We start from the raw sequence: 18926 nt of genomic DNA, 5'->3' as shown, positions 1-18926 counted from the left end.
TCCTACCAGTCATTCTTTCTTTCTCCAGCCTTAAGTTCTGTCTGGGATCCATTAAGAAAACACTTAAGGCTTTGAGAAAATCAGTAAAAAGGCTGGGGGAAAGCAGGGACCCTTTAAGGGGCTGGTCTCCAGAGTTCTGCATCCCTCACCCATCTTTGAAATAGCTTTCTGTGCATTGCTGGATTTGTTTTTATCCCACTGTGTTATATGTCAGAATTACACCCCCACCACCCTCACAGATTTATACAGATTTATTTGGGTTAAAAAAGCATCTTTTTTTTAAGATAACACCTCTTTATTTCATTTATTTTGGCGGCACCATGTGGCCTGTGAGATTGTACTTCTCTGACCATTAATCCAACTGGAGCCCCCTGCAGTACCTCTGGACTACCGGGGAGGTCCAAAGAGAGAATCTTTTAAAAATGCAAAATATTCCTGAGAGTGTTAAAGGACTTTCAGATTTTTACCTATTGGTGTGAATTATTCAATCAAATTGTCTCTCTGCTCCTTCACCCCCCACAAGTGATCAGCAGCCTTCTCACTGCTGGTCTTCCTCAGTGATAAGCACAGAAATCTAATTTCAAAGTTAGGGAACAGAAAACTGCCTACATGTGGCTCCTCCTTAAATCTGCCAAGATATTAATATTTTAGCAGTTAAAAGAGCCATGTCAAGTCTTTCAAAACACTTTATGGCCAATTCACAGTGTTCTTTCTTGCAGAACACTGGAATTGCCTCTTGAATTTCTTCCAGTAAAATATAGTGAAAACTAGGAAACTTCATCTTTGCTTCATGAAAGTAGGAGGCAGTATGGGACACCAGGGTATGGTCCTATGATCTTAACTGTGCAGAAGGAAATTTCATCTTTGGCTGCAGCTGTTTGGAGAGGGTAGGTGATGGCCTAGTTCACTAACTTAATCACCCGTTCACTCTCCAGGAATAGTTTTGTAGTTACTAAAGAATGCGTACCTCAGGACACACTGACATTTTTGACCAGAAAGTCACAGTCACTTCTACACTCTGTGTATCTTTATGGAGACTTTCCTGGACGTTTAAAGTCCTTAGGACTTTTCTATGTTGTTTATGGACCAAATCCATCTAGATCACCTAATCAATGGCTGTGCCAATAAATGCTGTCTTTCATGGGTCACTTCACACATGCCCTACTCAAAAAGCCACAGAAAACATATCCTCGAAGATTAAAATGTTCTTAATCCCTGTTCCAAGTTCATAACACAGAAAATCAAAAGTGGAGAAACTTTGAAAAACTTAAGAAATCATTATTTTTTCCAGTTTTAGAGGAGATGATGTATTAGTAACACTTCTAAGCCCTACATCCAGGCTGCCCAACACCAAAACAGCAACCCTCACAAGGTTCTACACAGAGTAGGCACTGAATAATATTTGCCAACTGACTCGTTCTATGTACTTTTAAAATCACTACTGTGAAATGCACATCCTGTCTTACTCGTAAATGTATTTTCTCTAAATGCCATCTTACTACAGATATCCACTCATTTTCAGTTGCCATCTGGTGTGCAACTCTGGCCCAGGTGTATATATGACATAGGTTTGCAGAGGGAAGGACTTATTACCATAGCCCATGCTGCTATCCATTCAAGCCATAGAGGAAATGTGTGTAGTCAGTAAAAGCTATAAAACAAACCAAACGAAAGCCATGAATTTTTCAGATGCGTCATGTTTTAAAATACTTTTCAATAATTCAGAGGAGAAATATGCTTGGTTGGTAGCTGGGGTGATCTCATGGGCAGACACATCTCGCCAGGGCTTTAGGAATGCAGTGGCCACATGAGGCTTGTGACTGCATATTTTCAACTCCACAACTGGGCTGTGGTCCTGAAACAGATGTCATTTTACACAGATGTGGCTCTGTATGTACTAGCTCCAGTAAATACTTTCTAAATCCGCAGGGGACAAAAAGGAAGAACCTAGAATAGTTAGTCATAGTTAATCATGAAATACAACATAACTACTAGTGTCTTATTCTCTAGGGTGTTACTTTTTTAAGAACAATAATGAGCATCTACTGTACATCTGCCGGACCACTATTTACATACAGAGAGTCCCTGGGAATTACTACCTTAGTCTGGTGGCCAAAATAACTCTGCTTCCCCATAGCCGCTGCTATGAGGCTATGTTTCACACGTCCTTCTCATCATTCCTTTGACCATGCAAAAATCCTCTGAACTTCCCCACTGCAGACCAAAGCAATGATCCATGGAGTAGTTACGCTAGAAACGATGGCAGGGAGGAAGGAAGGAGAGGCTGGATATCTCCTGCAGCATCATCAACTGAGGCTTCTCCTCACTTCCATTTCTATTGCTATGTCTCCTCCAACTAAGGCACAGGATCACGTCAAATCTCTAGCCCCTGTTCCATCCCAGCTCTTACACAGCCCCCAGCTATTTCTTAATTCTTGCTTAGCTTGTTAGCTTCCAGGAAATTCACTGAATACAGGTGGCCTCCAAAGTATAGATAAACATTATATGAGACCCACCACCTGTCTTATCTCCTTCCAACATTCTTTTGGGAAAAATAAAAAAGTATTCAAAGAAGGATTTTATGTGGAGCCCCTTTGCTCATAACCTCACAACTTCCAATGGAAACCCTTAGAAAACTTGCAAACCGTCATCCTTGCAAAATACTTTCTCATTCGTCAAGGATTGAAAGATGTAACAGTTGAAAATAAAGAAGGTGGCAGTGGAAAAGTTAGCAAGATACCCAAACTCCAATTCTCTCAGAGGGAAAAAAAAGAGAGGGTGACCAGAAATCTGACCTGGGTAGGAAAAAATTCCTCTAGAAATGTCTCCTAGATTGAAAGTCTTCACCATGACAATGCTTCAATTTTTAACATCCTGAAACCCAAAACTTGTTGTGGTGTGAATGTATACACATCTTCCTTTCCAGTATTAAAACTTTGCCGAAACATTAGCCTAAATGTGTCTGAGTAGCAACTCCTCCTATTACTCCACAGTAGAATAGAGACCCTACTGAAATAACTAGAATATACTACAATCTGAACATTTAATGAATGCCTATAATTTTCAGTTACTGTGCTAAGTAAGCACTTAGGTTGCTGAGACAAGTGACACAGTCTGGACTCAAACTGCTTCAAGGTTGGTGAAAGGAAAAACAAAGAAATACATAAGTAACATTATTGTGACAACTGCTAGAAGAACAGGACTCTTCCTACAGACTGAGTATTGAGAACCTAGCAAAGGGAATCAATGTGATGAAGACAGAATTTTAAGTTAAAGGCATGAATGATTCAAGTATGAAGAATAAAGAATCCCAAAGTAATTTGATGTGGCAGGAATATTGAGCAAAAGATGGAGTAGACAAAAAAGAGAGAGAGACATGAGAAGTGGGCAGGGCTAAATCATAAAGAACTTTGTCTAACATGCCCAGAAATTTGAGTTTCTACCCATCACCCCACCCGCCCAAAAAACTGAGGACATAGAAGGATTTTCCCAAAGAACAGAGATATGATCAGATTTAACTTTTTAAAAGGTCACTCTGTTTGTATTTTAGATAATGGATGAAGGGTATATGATACCAAAGACGAATTCATATGCATGTTAAGTCACTTCAGTCATATCCAACTCTTTGAGACCCTATGGACCACAGCCCACCAGGCTCCTCTGTCTATGGGATTCTCCAGGCAAGAATATAGGAGTGGGTTGCCATGCCCTCCTCCAGGGGATCTTCCCAACCCAGGAATCAAACCCACATCTCTTGGGTCTCCTGCATTAGCAGGCGGGTTCTTTACCACTAGCGCCACCTGGGAAGCCCCCAAAGATTAGTTAGTAGGCTGCATTTCAGATGAGAGATGGCTGAATCAGAGCAGTAGCATTAGGGATGCAAAGGAGATGAGTTAACACTTCATTCCAAATGCAGGCTGGAGAGGACATGGTGACAACGAATGTAAATTTAAGAGAGAAGAACAAAACTAGGGTGACTCCAGGTTTCTGGTTGAATGATGAGTTGACTGAAAGTGTCTTTCACTATGATATTAATAGAAAACAGTAAAATTCAAGACTGAGTTTGAGGTGCACCAGAACATGTAGTTTAAGATGCCAAGACATCCAGTCAGGCACAAGTGCCTGGGGCTCAGGAGGGAGATGAGGATATAGACACTGGTTATGGAGAACAGACCCAGTGGAGCTGGCTAGACCCCACCCCACCCCACCCATACTTCCCTGCCCAGAATATAACTCCTTGCATCACCCTGTCCTGTCCCTTCTACCCACCCACAAGTCTGGGAATTAAGCATAAATCAGAAGCTGCTTGTGAGTCACTGGCTTCAGAAATGGGCTTGACCTGCTCATGTAAGGTGACAACAGAGATCCAGAATAGCCCCAGAATTTCAACTGGTTGCTGTATGGCTTTGCTTTCTTTTAAATACCATTCTTAGCCTTGGCAACCTGGCTATCTGAATTTATAATCTGGTCCCTGGATTTTCTGTTTCTGTCAACCAAACCTGGACTGTCCCCTTAGTCAGGTCACAGTCTGCACTAGCCCATATGATATTTTCATAAAAATTGGGGAAAAAAATATCCTCTTTGGCTGGCATTCACCATCTCAAGGACTCACAAATTGGGGAGCAGAAGATACCTTTGTGCCAATTAAAAAAGGTGACACTTGCACAGGGCATATCATCTGTATGTGCAGCTCTGAGCCAACTTCAGACTGAGATATCTGACCCTTTGTTGATGATGTTTATGCTTAGTTTAAGCCCTCAGCAGTTCTGGTGTCTCACTTATACTGGCAGCTACCATGAACAGCTTTCTTCACTTTCCCCCTAGGCACATGACATCTGAGATGAGTAGACAGAAATAGTCCAATGAAGGTAGAGGCCCATATTCCAAACTTTGGAAATGTTCTATTAAAAGTATATAGAAGTCTTGACAAGCAATAAAGGGTTTGACATCTTGATCCTTCATCCTTTACACAGCCTTGTGGGAAACCTGCCTCAGGCTTGCAGAGGCCTTGCCCTCAGTATTTGGCAGCCAGGGCTACATTTAGAAATGAGGACACGTTCCTCAGACATATTCCACAGGGTAGTGAATCTGGCACATCTTTATGAGTAAAACTGTTCTGCAGCCTAGCCTGAGAAAGTAAGAAGATTACAGTAAGTCAGATGAATAAATGTCCATTGCATTGACATAAATCTCTGTGGAAAGATTTGTCTCCTATCTTGGAAAAGATCTAGCCAGTGGCAAACTTCCTCTATTACGGGGGCCTCTGAGTTCATGACATATTCAGAGGAAACAGAAGTGAGTTGACTCTTTAGAAAGTATTCCCTAGAAAAGGAAAACAGCAGCGAAAGTTTTCAGAAACTTGTTTATCTACTCAAAAATTCACAGGTAGAACAGCAAAAAAAGTTCTTCTGCCCAACTGACTCCTGTTTGCATGCTGCCCACTTATATGTGAACTTGGAAGGAATGCCTATGGCACATATTGATGGTGAACAAAAGAAAACAGAGAAAGATTTTTCAGAGGCAATATAAATCCCAGTATTAATATCTGAGGCTATGTATTCCTTTTCTCCACCACCTATGTCAGTGAGAACTGGCCGAGGACTCAAATTATATATTGTTCTGAATGGGCCAAAATATGAAATAATCTCAGATTTCTTACTTAATAGCTTATAAAGTTATCCTGTCCCTGTCTTAAATTAGCTAATGGAAATAAATTACCTGTCCTGGGATAATTAAGAGCTTACTGTAAAAACAAAGTAACCAGAATGAAAAAAAAAAGAAACATTAGAAAATCAGCTAAGATGGGTCCCAAATGCCTCTTTAATAAATTACATTCCCTTAAAAGGCAACAACCCAATGGATTATAGCATCACATTAAAGATAATGGCTTTCTCCTTTTTAACGTCCATTGTTAATCTTAAAAAAAGAAAATCAATAGATTTGTAATAAATCCTTTCTTCTTGGGCTGAGAAATGCTCTAAGAAAGCCTTGAGAAACAGTTTAATATTCTCAATCAGTCATTCTTCATCAAAAAGAAACAAAATGTGGATCACAGTAAACATAATTAAAGATGTGCTATATTTTTCTTTTCTTTTTTAAATTAAAATTAATTGTTTATTAAAAATATATTTTTCCAAGCAATTTTAGGTTCATAGGAAAACTGTGTAGAAAGTACAGAGATTTCCCATATACCCACTGATGGAGCCCACACACATACAGAGTCTCCCCCATCAGAGGGGTACCTTTATTACACTTGAACCTGCATTGACACATCAGGGCTTCCCAGTTGGCACAATGATAAAGAATCTGCCTGTCAGTGCAGGAGGTGCAAGAGACGCAGGTTTGATTCCTGGGTCCTACTCCAGGGAAGGTCTCCTGGAGAAGAAAATGGCAAATCTCATTAGTATTCTTGCCTGGGAAATCCCATGGAGAAAGGAGCCTGGTGGGCTATAGTCCCTGGTGTTGCAAAGAGTCGGACACGACTGAGTGACTGAGCGCACACACACACACACATTGACACATCATCATCTACAGTCCATAGTTTATCTTAGAGTTCACTCTTGCTGTAAATTTTATGGGTTTTGAGAAATGTAAAATGACCTGTATCCACCATTATAGTATCGTACAGAATGGTTTCACTGCCCTACAGATCCTCTGTGCTCTACCTGTTCACCCCTCCCTCCTCCCTAATCCCTGGCAACAACTGATCTTTTTACAGGCTCCATAGTTGTGCCTATTCCAGAATGTCATGTTGTTGAAATTACATAGTATGTGGCTTTTTCAGATTGGCTTCTTTCACTTAGTAATATGCAATTTTCCCCCAAAGGCATTACAAAATTCCCAAGGCAATGAATGATGTGGCAGAAAGGCAAAAAGCATACCAGACTCAGGTATTGGTTTTGCCCCTTTGGTTAAGTTATTTACTTTTCCAAGACCTTGGTTTGCTCATCTGTGAAACGAGGATAACATTAATACCTAACCCACAGACTTCTATGAGTTGTTAAAATCAGGTTTCTTTCCTTAAAAAAGGGAGTTAATAATGCCTACGTTGTAGGGTTGCTGTATGGATTAAAAAGGCAATGTGTGTGAAAAGGTTAGCACCGGGACAGGAACATATTACACATTTAATAATAGTAGCTGACATATCTCATTTTAATGTGTGCTGAATACTTTCTCTTTGACCTTCCAAATCACTCTCTGCTCTTTTCCGTCGTCCTTTGTGGGACACAATTGCTTAAGAATGCATTAAGTGAGTGCCCTTCCCTCCTGGTTTCCTGATAAGTTCAATATAGAAAGAAAAAAGGTAGAAGCTGGGAGAGAGATGGATGTTTTCTCCCTCTGCCTATTCTCTATTCTCTATCAAGCTGGAGTCTGGCTGTGGCTGCAATCCTCTTCAAAGGGCAAAGATTCTGCTGGGCAACCATCTTATAGTTGCTTAGTTCAGTTTAGTCACTCAGTCGTGCCCGACTCTTTTTGACCACATGAACCACACCACACCAGGTCTCCTTGTTCATCACCAATTCCCAGAGTTCATCCAAACTGACATCCACTGAGTCAGTGATGCCATCCAACCATCTCATCCTTTGTCATCCCCTTCTCCTCCTGCCTTCAATCTTTCCCAGCATCAGGGTCTTTTCAAGTGAGTCAGCTCTTAGCATCAGGCGGCCAAAGTATTGGAGCTTCAGCTTCAACATCAGTCCTTCCAATGAACACCCAGGACTGATCTCCTTTAGGACAGACTGGTTGTATCTCCTTACAGTCCAAGGGACTCTCAAGAGTCTTCTCCAACACCACAGCTCAAAAGCATCAATTCTTTGGCGCTCAGCTTTCTTTATAGTCCAACTCTGACGTCCATACATGACTACTGGAAAAACCATAGCCTTGACTAGATGGATCTGTGTTGACAAAGTAATGTCTCTGCTTTTTAATATGCTGCCTAGGTTGGTCATAACTTTCCTTCCAAGGAGTAAGCATCTTTTTAATTTCTTAGCTGCAATCACCATCTGCAGTGATTTTGGAGCCCAGAAAGATAAAGTCTGATACTGTTTCCACTGTTTCCCCATCTATTTGTCATGAAGTGATAGGACCAGATGCCATATTCTTAGTTTTCTGAATGTTGAGCTTTAAGCCAACTTTTTCACTCTCCACTTTCACTTTCATCAAGAGGCTCTTTAGTTCTTCACTTTCTGCCAAAAGGGTGGTGTCATCTGCATATCTGAGGTGATTGATATTTCTCCCAGCAATCTTGATTCCAGCTTGTACTATATCCAGCCCAGCATTTCTCATGATGTACTCTACATATAAGTTAAATAAGCAGGGTGACAATATACAGCCTTGACGTACTCCTTTTCCTATTTGGAACCAGTCTATTGTTTCATGTCCAGTTCTAACTGTTGCTCCCTGATCTGCATACAGGTTTCTCAAGAGTCGGGTCAGGTGGTCTGGTATTCCTATCTCTTTCAGAATTTTCCAGAGTTTATTGTGATCCATGCAGTCAAAGGCTTTGACATAGTCAATAAAACAGAAATAGATGGTTTCTGGAACTCTTGCTTTTTCGATGATCCAACGAATGTTGGCAATTTGATCTCTGGTTCTTCTGCCTTTTCTAAAACCAGCTTGAACATCAGGAAGTTCACGGTTCATGTATTGCTAAAGCCTGGCTTGGAGAATTTTGAGCATTACTTTACTAGCGTGTGAGATGAGTGCAATTGTGCAGTAGTTTGAGAATTCTTTGGCATTGCCTTTCTTTGAGATTGGAATGAAAACTGACCTTTTCCAGTCCTGTGGCCACTGCTGAGTTTTCCAAATTTGCTGGCATATTGAGTGCAGCACTTGCACAGCATCATCTTTCAGGATTTGGAATAGCTCAACTGGAATTCTATCACCTCCACTAGCTTTGTTCATAGTGATGCTTCCTAAGGCCCACTTGACTTCACATTCCAGGATGTCTGGCTCTAGGTGAGTGATCACACCATCGGGATTATCTGGGTTGTGAAGATCTTTTTTGTACAGTTCTTCTGTGTATTCTTGCCATCTCTTCTTAATATCTTCTGCTTCTGTTTCTGTCCTTTATCGAGCCCATCTTTGCATGAAATGTTCCATTGGTATCTCTAATTTTCATGAAGATATCTCTAGTCTTTCCCATTCTATTGTTTTCCTCTATTTCTTTGCACTGATCACTGAGGAAGGCTTTCTTATCTCTCCTTGCTATTCTTTGGAACTCTGCATTCAGATGCTTGTATCTTTCCTTTTCTCCTTTGCTTTTGGCTTCTCTTCTTTTCACAGCTCTTTGTTAGGCCTCTTCAGACAGCCATTTTGCCATTTTGCATGTCTCTTTCTTGGGGATGGTCTTGATCTCTGTCTCCTGTACAAAATCACAAACCTCTGTCCATAATTCATCAGGCACTCTGTCTATTAGATCTAATCCCATAAATCTATTTCTCACTTCCACTGTATAACTATAAGGGATTTGATTTAGGTCATATCTGAATGGTCTAGTGGTTTTCCCCACTTTCTTAAATTTAATCTGAATTTGGCAATAAGGAGTTCATGATCTGAGCCACAGTCAACTCCTGGTCTTGTTTTTACTGACTGTATAGAGTTTCTCCATTTTTGGATGCAAAGAATATAATCAATCTGATTTTGGTGTGACCATCTGGTGATGTCCATGTGTAGAGTCTTCTCTTGTGTTTTTGGAAGAGGGTGTTTGCTATGACCAGTGCGTTCTCTTGGCAAAACTCTGTTAGCCTTTGCCCTGCTTCATTCTGTACTCCAAGGCCAAATTTGCCTGTTACTCCAGGTGGTCTTGACTTCCTACTTTTGCATTCCAGTCCCCTATAATGAAAAGGACATATTTTTGGGGTGTTAGTTCTAAAAGGTCTTGTAGGTCTTCATAGAACCATTCAACTCCAGCTTCTTCAGCATTATGGGTTGGGGCATAGACTTGGATTACTGTGATATTGAATGGCTTGCTTTGGAAATGAACAGAGATCATTTTGTCATTTTTGAGATTGCATCCAAGTACTGCGTTTCAGACTCTTTTGTTGACCATGATGGCTACTACATTTCTTCTAAGGGAGTCCTGCCCACAGTAGAAGATATAATGGTCATCTGAGTTAAATTCACTCATCTAGTCCATTTTAGTTTGCTGATTCCTAGAAGGTCGACATTCACTCTTGCCATCTCCTGTTTGACCATTTCCAATTTGCCTTGATTCATGGACCTAACATTCCAGGTTCCTATGCAATATTGGTCTTTACAGCATCAGACCTTGCTTCTATCACCAGTCAGACCCACAAATGGGTATTGTTTTTGCTTTGGCTCCATCCCTTCCTTCTTTCTGAAGTTTTATCTCCAGTGATCTCCAGTAGCATATTGGGCACCTACTGTCCTGGGGAGTTCATCTCTCAGTGTCCTATCTAACCCTGACCAGACTTTGGTAATTAATCTCTTAAATTATCTCTTTTGTGATAATTTAAAAATTTCTGTTGCTTCCTGTCAGACACATATTTTCCCTTACGTTTACTTGCAAAATTACTGTTACTCTTTTACTTTGTAAACAACCAGTGAATCATAAAATCCAAAACCATAAACAACCCTATAAACTCTTACATGTTATCCCTAATATCCCTCTATATCCCAATACTGTTCAGAATTTTATGAAGATCTACTTTTGGATTCAAATATAAAATGTGAAAAAAGTTTAGAAATTTAAGTTATAAAGATTAAAAACTGTAAAATATTTATAAAAAAGGCTAGTCAATTTTTTATTTATTAAAAATATACCAAACACAACAGCAAAAACAAATTCCTGGGAATTATTTAGCTTGGTAGAGCAAAGACAATTATTTAAATAAAGTGAACTTAGTGTTCATAAGTGATGTTTTACAGATGTATTCCCCAATCTGATGCCTCTTTGCTGGAATGCTTATCATTGAGACGTGTACTATCTTATTAGGGAAAAGCTTTATAATAGTAATTCAAGGAAATCTTCAACTGCATCAGGAATTTTCATTAATAATTAAGAAATTAATTGAAGTGTATACAATCCCCTGCTATAACTCTACATATCACAATGGACTACCAATTTTATCTTAAAATCACAGAATGCATTTTTTTGCAATTTTATAAATATTAACTATATATGTTTTTCATTACAAATCATGTTACAATAAAAAGAAAGTCAACCTTTATGTTTAACTTAAAACACAAAAAGTAACAGAGAATGTTCAAGTATGGCACTCTCTTCACTGCATGAGTGGGGCACTGCACTACACCCGGAATATTCTGTAAGAAAGCTACTCACTTGAGTTTTTGGCCGAGCTCCAGTTGACATTTGGTTTGGCACACCATCAAGATTCTGAATGTTTCCAGTTTTATTTCCACAAATTCCCTCCTTCTGATGATTTTTCTAAAAGATTAGTCTTCAGGTTTATAGAATTCTGTAGAAAACATTTTTAAACAAGTTTTACACACATGAAGAATTATTCTTAGGAATAATTCAAGTGAATTATTTAATAAAAACACATTTTTAAAAAACCAGGATTGTTTTGAAAGCTAACATAAAATGTGAGAATATTCCTAAATAGTAATTATTTTTCCAGAGATATTTATACTTAGGCTCAGTAAGATCAACCCTGGTAAAGCCTGTGAACTTGTAAATATAAGTTTATAAGTAAATATAAGTTTAAACTACCAAGGTAATACATAGTACTATATTGCGATGTATTTTAAAACTTTTTAAAAAACAAAACCAAAAGTTTGTTAAAAACTTGAAATAAGAGGTGGCTCATTTAGAGCCACAGTATTCTTTTAAGCTTTAAGATCTCAATTTATATATTTTGTACTGAAAGTGAAAGTGTTAGTCACTCAGTCGTGTCTGACTCTTTGTGAGCCAATGGACTATGTAGCCCATTAGGCTCCTCTGTCCATGGAATTCTCCAGGCAAGAATACTGAAGTGGGTTGCCCTTTCCTTCTCCAGGGATTGAACCTGGGTGTCCTGAATTGTAGACAGACTCTTTACTGACTGAACCACTAGGGAAGACTTATATTTTGTAACAGCAGGGAACAAATTATAAAATTTTATTTTCAAAGGTTAGGTGTAGAAGTAAAACGAGTGAAGTAAAGTTGTCAGCATAAAGAGAATCCTAAACTTTTCAAATACAGAATGAGTTTCTTTTCCAAAATGTTAGATTAATTCTTATTGGTGTCAAGTTTTCCTTCACTAATTCTTTCCATCACCTGGAAGTCTGCCACATCTCTCTGTGTCCACTTGCCTTATGTAAGTTACCTAGAAGCCTCTACTGCAGTGTCCTGTCCTGGTTTATTGCTTCTGGAAAAAGGACCAATGTTTTCAGAAGAAGAAAAGGTTGGAAATGTGAATTTTTCACTTAACTAAAAGTTTAGTCACTGCTCATCAGGTTGTTCTTCAGGGTGGAAAATAATGTATCTAGAATACACTGGCTTATGTGTAAATATAGCACTGTCAAATACTGACTATATAAACTTTGACTTAATTTCCTCAAATCTAAATTTAATCACCTATAAAAGAATACCTTTGACTTCTAGTGAACACTTCTTTGTGCCCGGCATATTTGGCCAATGGAATGTGAGTACAAAGGAACATGCCAAGTCTGAGCAGAATCTTTAAATATTCTGCATGGAAATTATAGTTTTCTTACTCTTGATGCTTATAGAAATTCTACAGTGGGGAAAAGAAATACAGTGATGAGAATAATAATGATATGCTGTGCTAGTAATAATATGGTTTACATATTTACATTTTGGGAAGAATTCCCCATTTGATATTTTGAACAGAAATTTACTAACTCAAAACTGTCTAAGAAGAGTTTAAAGGACATAGAAGAGTGTATACACATTATACCCTTGAGAAAAGACCATGAAAGATCTAATGGGATCTTGTCTTAATTCACATGCACAGTGATTTTAAAAGGTATGAAAGTTATTAAATTGGGGGAAAAACACTGACAAATTAGAACACATTGGACAGGCAGTCAGGGGTGCTGGCAATACAGTGAGTTGACCAATGAGTTGGCCAATAAGAACTACACTCTTCTATTGATAATGTCTATTTCTGCTGGCAGGTGTGGACAGTTTGACCTAGTACCTAGAGTAATAACCACTGGGGGTTAATTTATAAAATGAGGATGATGCTGGCTCCTGTTTCAATAGGGTGCTACATGCAAATGAAAGCCCCTTCAGTACTGTTATGGTGGCTGTTGTAACACAGCCTCTTTTTCTTTGAGAAGTTAGGGACTGCATTTTATTCAGGAAAATCTAACATCTGATGACAGAATATTAAGCACAACAGCCTGTGTATGATACTTTCATATGGACTACCTCATTTTTTTTCTTCTTAGTAATTCTGTGAGGTAGGCCCTTGTTGGTTGAATTTTATAAAAATAATTCCTAAAGAGAACAAGTTGCTTGATTAGGATCACACAGCAACTGAGAGTGCTAAGATCTCTTGATTTCTTCTCAGTTACTTCTTTCTCCCTCCATATTTCTCTTTGTATCTTGGCCCAGTCTCACTTCCACAACCTCTCCAGTCTAAATCTCAGCAAAGGTCTGTTCTATCACTGTCTTCGGTCAGCTAGATAATGGGTTTGGGCTCCTGTTAGCCCTACTGAAGACAGATACCTATGAAGACAAGGAAATGGGGTTCTAACTGCAGGAAGGAATTAACCACTAAAACCCAGCTGTTTTGCAGGGTTCCTATGGCCCAGACAAGGCCACTTACAGCACTTATTGAAAGTATGCTAGCCACTTTATAATTTTGAAGCTTGTTATAAATAAGATTCTTTCATAAAATTACATTTTCTTAGTCCTGTTTCTTGTATATAGTAATTCAGTTGATTTTTTAACCTGATGATGTTTCCATAAATATTTGTAAGCCTTCTGATCAGTTTTATATATTTTGGGGGGATTGTCTTTGTACTCTGACACGGGGGACAAATGGTAATTCTGTTTCTTTACCATTCCTCATATTTTCCTTTCTTTTATTTTCCTTATAAATAAGCTAGGCCTCCAGTCAGGGGTGGAAAGAGAAGACATTCTGCCTGATTCTATTTCTGATTTTAAGGAGAGTGCTTCCAATATGTCATCATTTAACCATGATACTGACTGTACTGGGTTTTATTTTTCTAAATCATGCAGTTTTTCTTTTTATAAAAAATTTTTATATGAAAGGATGCTGAATTTTACTGAATGCATTTTCTCCATGTATTAAGATGATCAAAATTTTCTTCTTTAATCTCTTAATTTATAAATTACATTAATCTTACCATGTTAAACCAACCATGCACTTCTGTATTATATTATCAAAGTACCCTTCTAGTTTTTAAGATTATTTATCATAATGAAGGTTGGAATTTGTCAAATGCCCTTTTGATAACTAGTCTTATCAATGAGCCATAGTAATAGATTCATAATTATTAAACTATCCTTATATTCTTGAGACCAACTGTACCTGGTTGTGGTAAGCAGTTCCTTTTAATTTTTTTGATTTTCATTTTGGGAAGAATTTCTTTGGTCTTTTTGAACCCATATTCATTTTTTTGTCCTATTTTGTGTCAAGAAAACACTGGTTTCATAAAATACATATGCAAGTTGTGCATCTTTGTAAATAAGATATAGAAAATTTATATTGCATGAAAATTATCCATTTTTTGAAAATCTCAAAGAACCCATAGACAAAACTGTTTGACCCTTAGAGGTGGTTTGATAACTTTAAAGATTTCTCCTATTGGTTTATGGTCTATTTTGATAAGTAACTACTGAGTGAATTTTGACAAAAAATGTTATTATATTGTCTATTACATGAAGTTTTTCAAATTTATTAGCAGACCTATGTAGACTCTTGCACTTTGAAAATCATACTGTATTTGATATTATAGCCCTCTTGTTTCTGTTCTATTTATATTGTCTAGATGAAAGAGCCTAGAATTTAGGTTAAACAGACTCAAGGTAGATAAGCCAACTCACTTGTTAAATATCAGCTTAATCACCACTGCCTCTGGGAAGCCCTTCATCACTCATGGCAGATATTTCTGTGAACTCCTATATTTCCCCAGCAAAACATTTGCCTTGCATAATTATTGTAATTTGTTTAATGAGCAGCTTCTATGTTAAACTGTGAGCTCTAGGAGGGTAAAGAGGAGGTCTGATTAATTTCCCACCAAATACCTAGCACACTGTTTGAATCAGAATGAGTATTCAATAAATCTTTGTTGAATGAACAATACTTTTTCCCATGTCCTTCTCTGCTTGTCTATTCATAAAATCATAGTTATAATGGGTTTTTATTGCTACCATGCCAAGAGAGGAGAAGAGTGATTAAAACTGTGAGCTCTGGAGCTAGAGTAATGGGTTCAAAGTCAGGCTGTGCCACTCACTAGCTGTGGGACTATAAATAAATATTTCTTCTTTGTATTTCTGTTGCCTCAACTGTAAAACCATAAATAAATAATTTTGCACTCACTAGATTGTAGGGAGTTTATATGTGTGAAACACTTGAAAGTGTGTCTGGTACATAGCAAGTTGTGAATTAATGTTAGCTATTGTTATGTTAGTACATCACAGGTAAATGAATGGATAAAAGAATAAAACTGCAAAAACAGAGAAAATACGATATGTGCTCTGCCTCTGGGCTGTTCTGAGGATCAAGTGATGTGAGTTTTAAATAATGACAAGCATTTGAGGTGTTTTATTAACATCATTACAAATGGGAAGCCCTAGTGGCTAGAGGAACATAACTGTTTTCTTTGGAAAAAATGGATAAAGGCAAAGAAATACTTAATTAGGTTTTGTTCCTTACTGGAATTTATTTTTATCCTCTACTACAATACTTTAAATACATAGTTTCAACAGTTTAATATTTTTGTAACTACAACATAACCAAACAAGAATTTTTCCTGAGACTTAGCTTTTTGAGAAATAATATCTGACTCTGAAATATTTTTTTCCTGGATCTTTATCCATTACTTACCTTTTATAGTTCACATTTTATTTAAACAATGTCTCTTTGTTTTTCCTACTTCAACAAGAAAACTTTTAAATGCTATCCTTGTAGTATTTTCAAAGTTTCCTATGTATAGGTATTAGCCCTAGAATATTAAACTTCATTGATGTAATAATCATTGAATTTTTTCTGCTACATACAACCAAGCCATGACACAGGATTGCAAAAAAAATAAATAAATAAAAACCCAAATAATAAAATTATCTTCCTAATCTTTGTTTGAATTTCATATAAAGAAAGTTTAGGAAAAAATTCCTAAGATAAGACATTTACGCTTATGCAAATATAGCAAGGAATGAGGTGGTTCACTGCTGCTGATTGTCCAAACTGGTGTAGCATGCCATCCTTTAATTTCTTTATTTGCAAAGAAGACTCTCACTAGCTAACTGACTTAGAGATTGAAGATAATTAATTTGATCTTTTTTGGAGGAAAGCACAACGTTTATAAAGAAACATCCATTTTAAAAACAACTAAAATATTTTATAACACTTAAACTATTAATATCTAGTTGCAACAGCATGTATAAATCATGTAACATGAATTTTGATCCCAAATATAAATGGTCAAAGCTATGCATAGGCTGAAAGTTGCCCTTGCCATTTATTTTTCAAGTAATAGATTAGTTCTGTATCTCAAAAAAGCTTGTGTAATTAACTTTCAAGGAACACTAAGAATACAAAGAAGAAATGTAAGCACATGTGAAAATTTTCCCAAGCTATGTAATTTGTATTAAATTTATTTTTGACAATTTTTGTAATCTGTTCTTCCCGTAACTGAGACTAATTAACTTATCCTGCTAAATGACCAAGAAAGACATTTGATTCCAGATCTATCTGAGAAATGAGAGACCTTCATTTTTCATATTCCTAAAGCTGGATACAAAGAGTCCCTTTCTCCATCAGAATAATGATAACTATCATTTATTTAGTGCTTGTATTCAGTGTAGTGAAAGCAGGCTGCTGGCTAAATTCAGGTCCTGATTTCTGTGCTTACTGTGGTGACTTGAGCAAGTTACTTAAATTCTCTATGCCTCTGCTGTCTCATTGGATTAAAATGGGAATATTAATAAGATCTACTCATAAAGTTTTATTTATTACTTCCCATTTAATTTTTGGCCCATATTTTACCCAGAATATTGTCACAGCTTCAAGATGCCGGAGTTTTAACTGCATTGTATTCTCTGTGAGAGCTATGACTATACCCTTTCTGATCAATCACCACAATACATCAGCAACATGAACAGACTAAGAAGAAAGCGCCATACTAGTTGAAGAACTAATACGTCTCTTTTAAATCCTGTGATATGATCCATTAAAGATGGATAAAAGTGACAGAATAAAACATGAGATGTGTGAACACAGAAGACTCACATGATGCACAGTTCTACTTAACATAGTGACGTGTAAGACAAGCGTTTGTAGTCTCATGGCCTTTTGTTTGTTTTTCCACTTGTACATAGTTGATTAGGTAACTGCATCTTTTCCCTGCACCCAAAGGCTTTCTTAGGTAAAGTATCTTTGGAGCTAATCAATTTCCGGTCTCTTCTCATTCATTCACTCATATGCCAAGCACTGTCCAAGTGCAGTGAAAACAAAATAAACACAACATATTTCCTTTAAGAGCTCTAGTCTATAGAGAAAATGTCACGTAGACAGATAATATTACAGGCAGGGATTTAAGACAAAGTATCATATAAAATGATATGAGAACACAGACAAAAGAGTAAATAATTCTGCCTGGGGAAAAGGAAGAGTTCATAGAGGAAATAACCTTTAACTGAGTTTTGAAGGAATACTACTAGTATTTCAGAGAGAGGGAATCCCAAGGGCGTGAAAACACAAAAAGAATACAGCATACTCAAACAATAGTAAGGATTTTTATCTGATTCCATCTATTGATGCCTAGGGGATATGGAAGCAAATGATGTATGAAAATGAAATGTGGTCCTCAGATAAAATGCTACATATTAAGGAATTTGACTTTTGTCTGTAGGTAACAGGAATCTTGTGGATTTTTGTTTTTGTATTATATTTTACAAGACTTATACTAAGAAATATAAGGAGATTATATAAATATCAAAAGATTTTAAACATGCATTATAGACATCAGTATCTCAACATTTCTCGTTGGAGTTTAACTCTCCCTTGCCGCTCTGCTCCCTCCTCTCTGTGGTCAGTTTTTCAAAATAATATTTTTATTGTAAAGGAAAGTACAAATATAGAAAAGTACACAAAACAGATGCATAGCTTAATGAATTACTCAAAGGTGAACAATCTAACCACCATTGGGTCAAGAAGTAAAAGTGTCCCTGAACTTCCTCTCCACAATGCAAAACACCTCTAAATACTCCACACCAACTGCAAGCCCATTCTTCCTTCTGTAAGGAATCATTATTTGTTTACATTAATTATTTCCTTGCATTTTTCAGTTTCAGCAGTCAAATATGTACCCTATAATGCTAGTCTTGCTCCTTTATATATTTTTTGGTATGTTTTTTAAGCCTCGTTTAATCCAAAACTTATTTTTGCTACAAGTTATCTGTTGAAAAACCTAAGAGTTTTTCTACATAGTTTTCCAGTCTCAATTTTACAAACTGTATGTCTTTCTGGTCATGTGATTACCCGAAGTTGATTCTCTAGTAGATTTCTTTAGAAAGGGATAATGAGCCCCTGTGCCGTTTTTACAAGTCAATTTTGCTAGATACAAAATGCTTGATTCACTTTTTTTTCCCTTGAGAGTATTAATAAGATAAACTTATTTTCTATGAGCATAAATTGTTGCTCTTGAAGTCTGATAATTATCTAATTGAAATGTCTTGTAAATCATGTGTTCTTTTCTTCTTTCTAGATAGTCAAATATTTTATTTTTCTTTAAACCCAGTACAC

The 18926-nt window shown here is 37.1% G+C and overlaps 1 protein-coding gene across 1 annotated transcript in view; it reads right to left on the bottom strand.

The window, feature by feature from the left end:
• The window catches only part of STARD13 (StAR related lipid transfer domain containing 13), a 492634-nt gene that overhangs the window by 354878 nt on the left and 118830 nt on the right, over positions 1-18926 (bottom strand). The window contains exon 3 of the mRNA XM_070800199.1: positions 11306-11441. Within this exon, the coding sequence (XP_070656300.1) occupies positions 11306-11335 (30 nt within the window). The 5' untranslated portion in view covers positions 11336-11441. The remainder of the gene's footprint in view (positions 1-11305; positions 11442-18926) is intronic.

Source organism: Bos indicus, chromosome 12 (genome assembly GCF_029378745.1).
Source record: "Bos indicus isolate NIAB-ARS_2022 breed Sahiwal x Tharparkar chromosome 12, NIAB-ARS_B.indTharparkar_mat_pri_1.0, whole genome shotgun sequence".
Classification (NCBI taxonomy): domain Eukaryota; kingdom Metazoa; phylum Chordata; class Mammalia; order Artiodactyla; family Bovidae; genus Bos; species Bos indicus.
The sequence above is the reverse complement of the archived record's forward strand: the minus strand, read 5'-3'. Positions and strand labels throughout refer to the sequence as shown.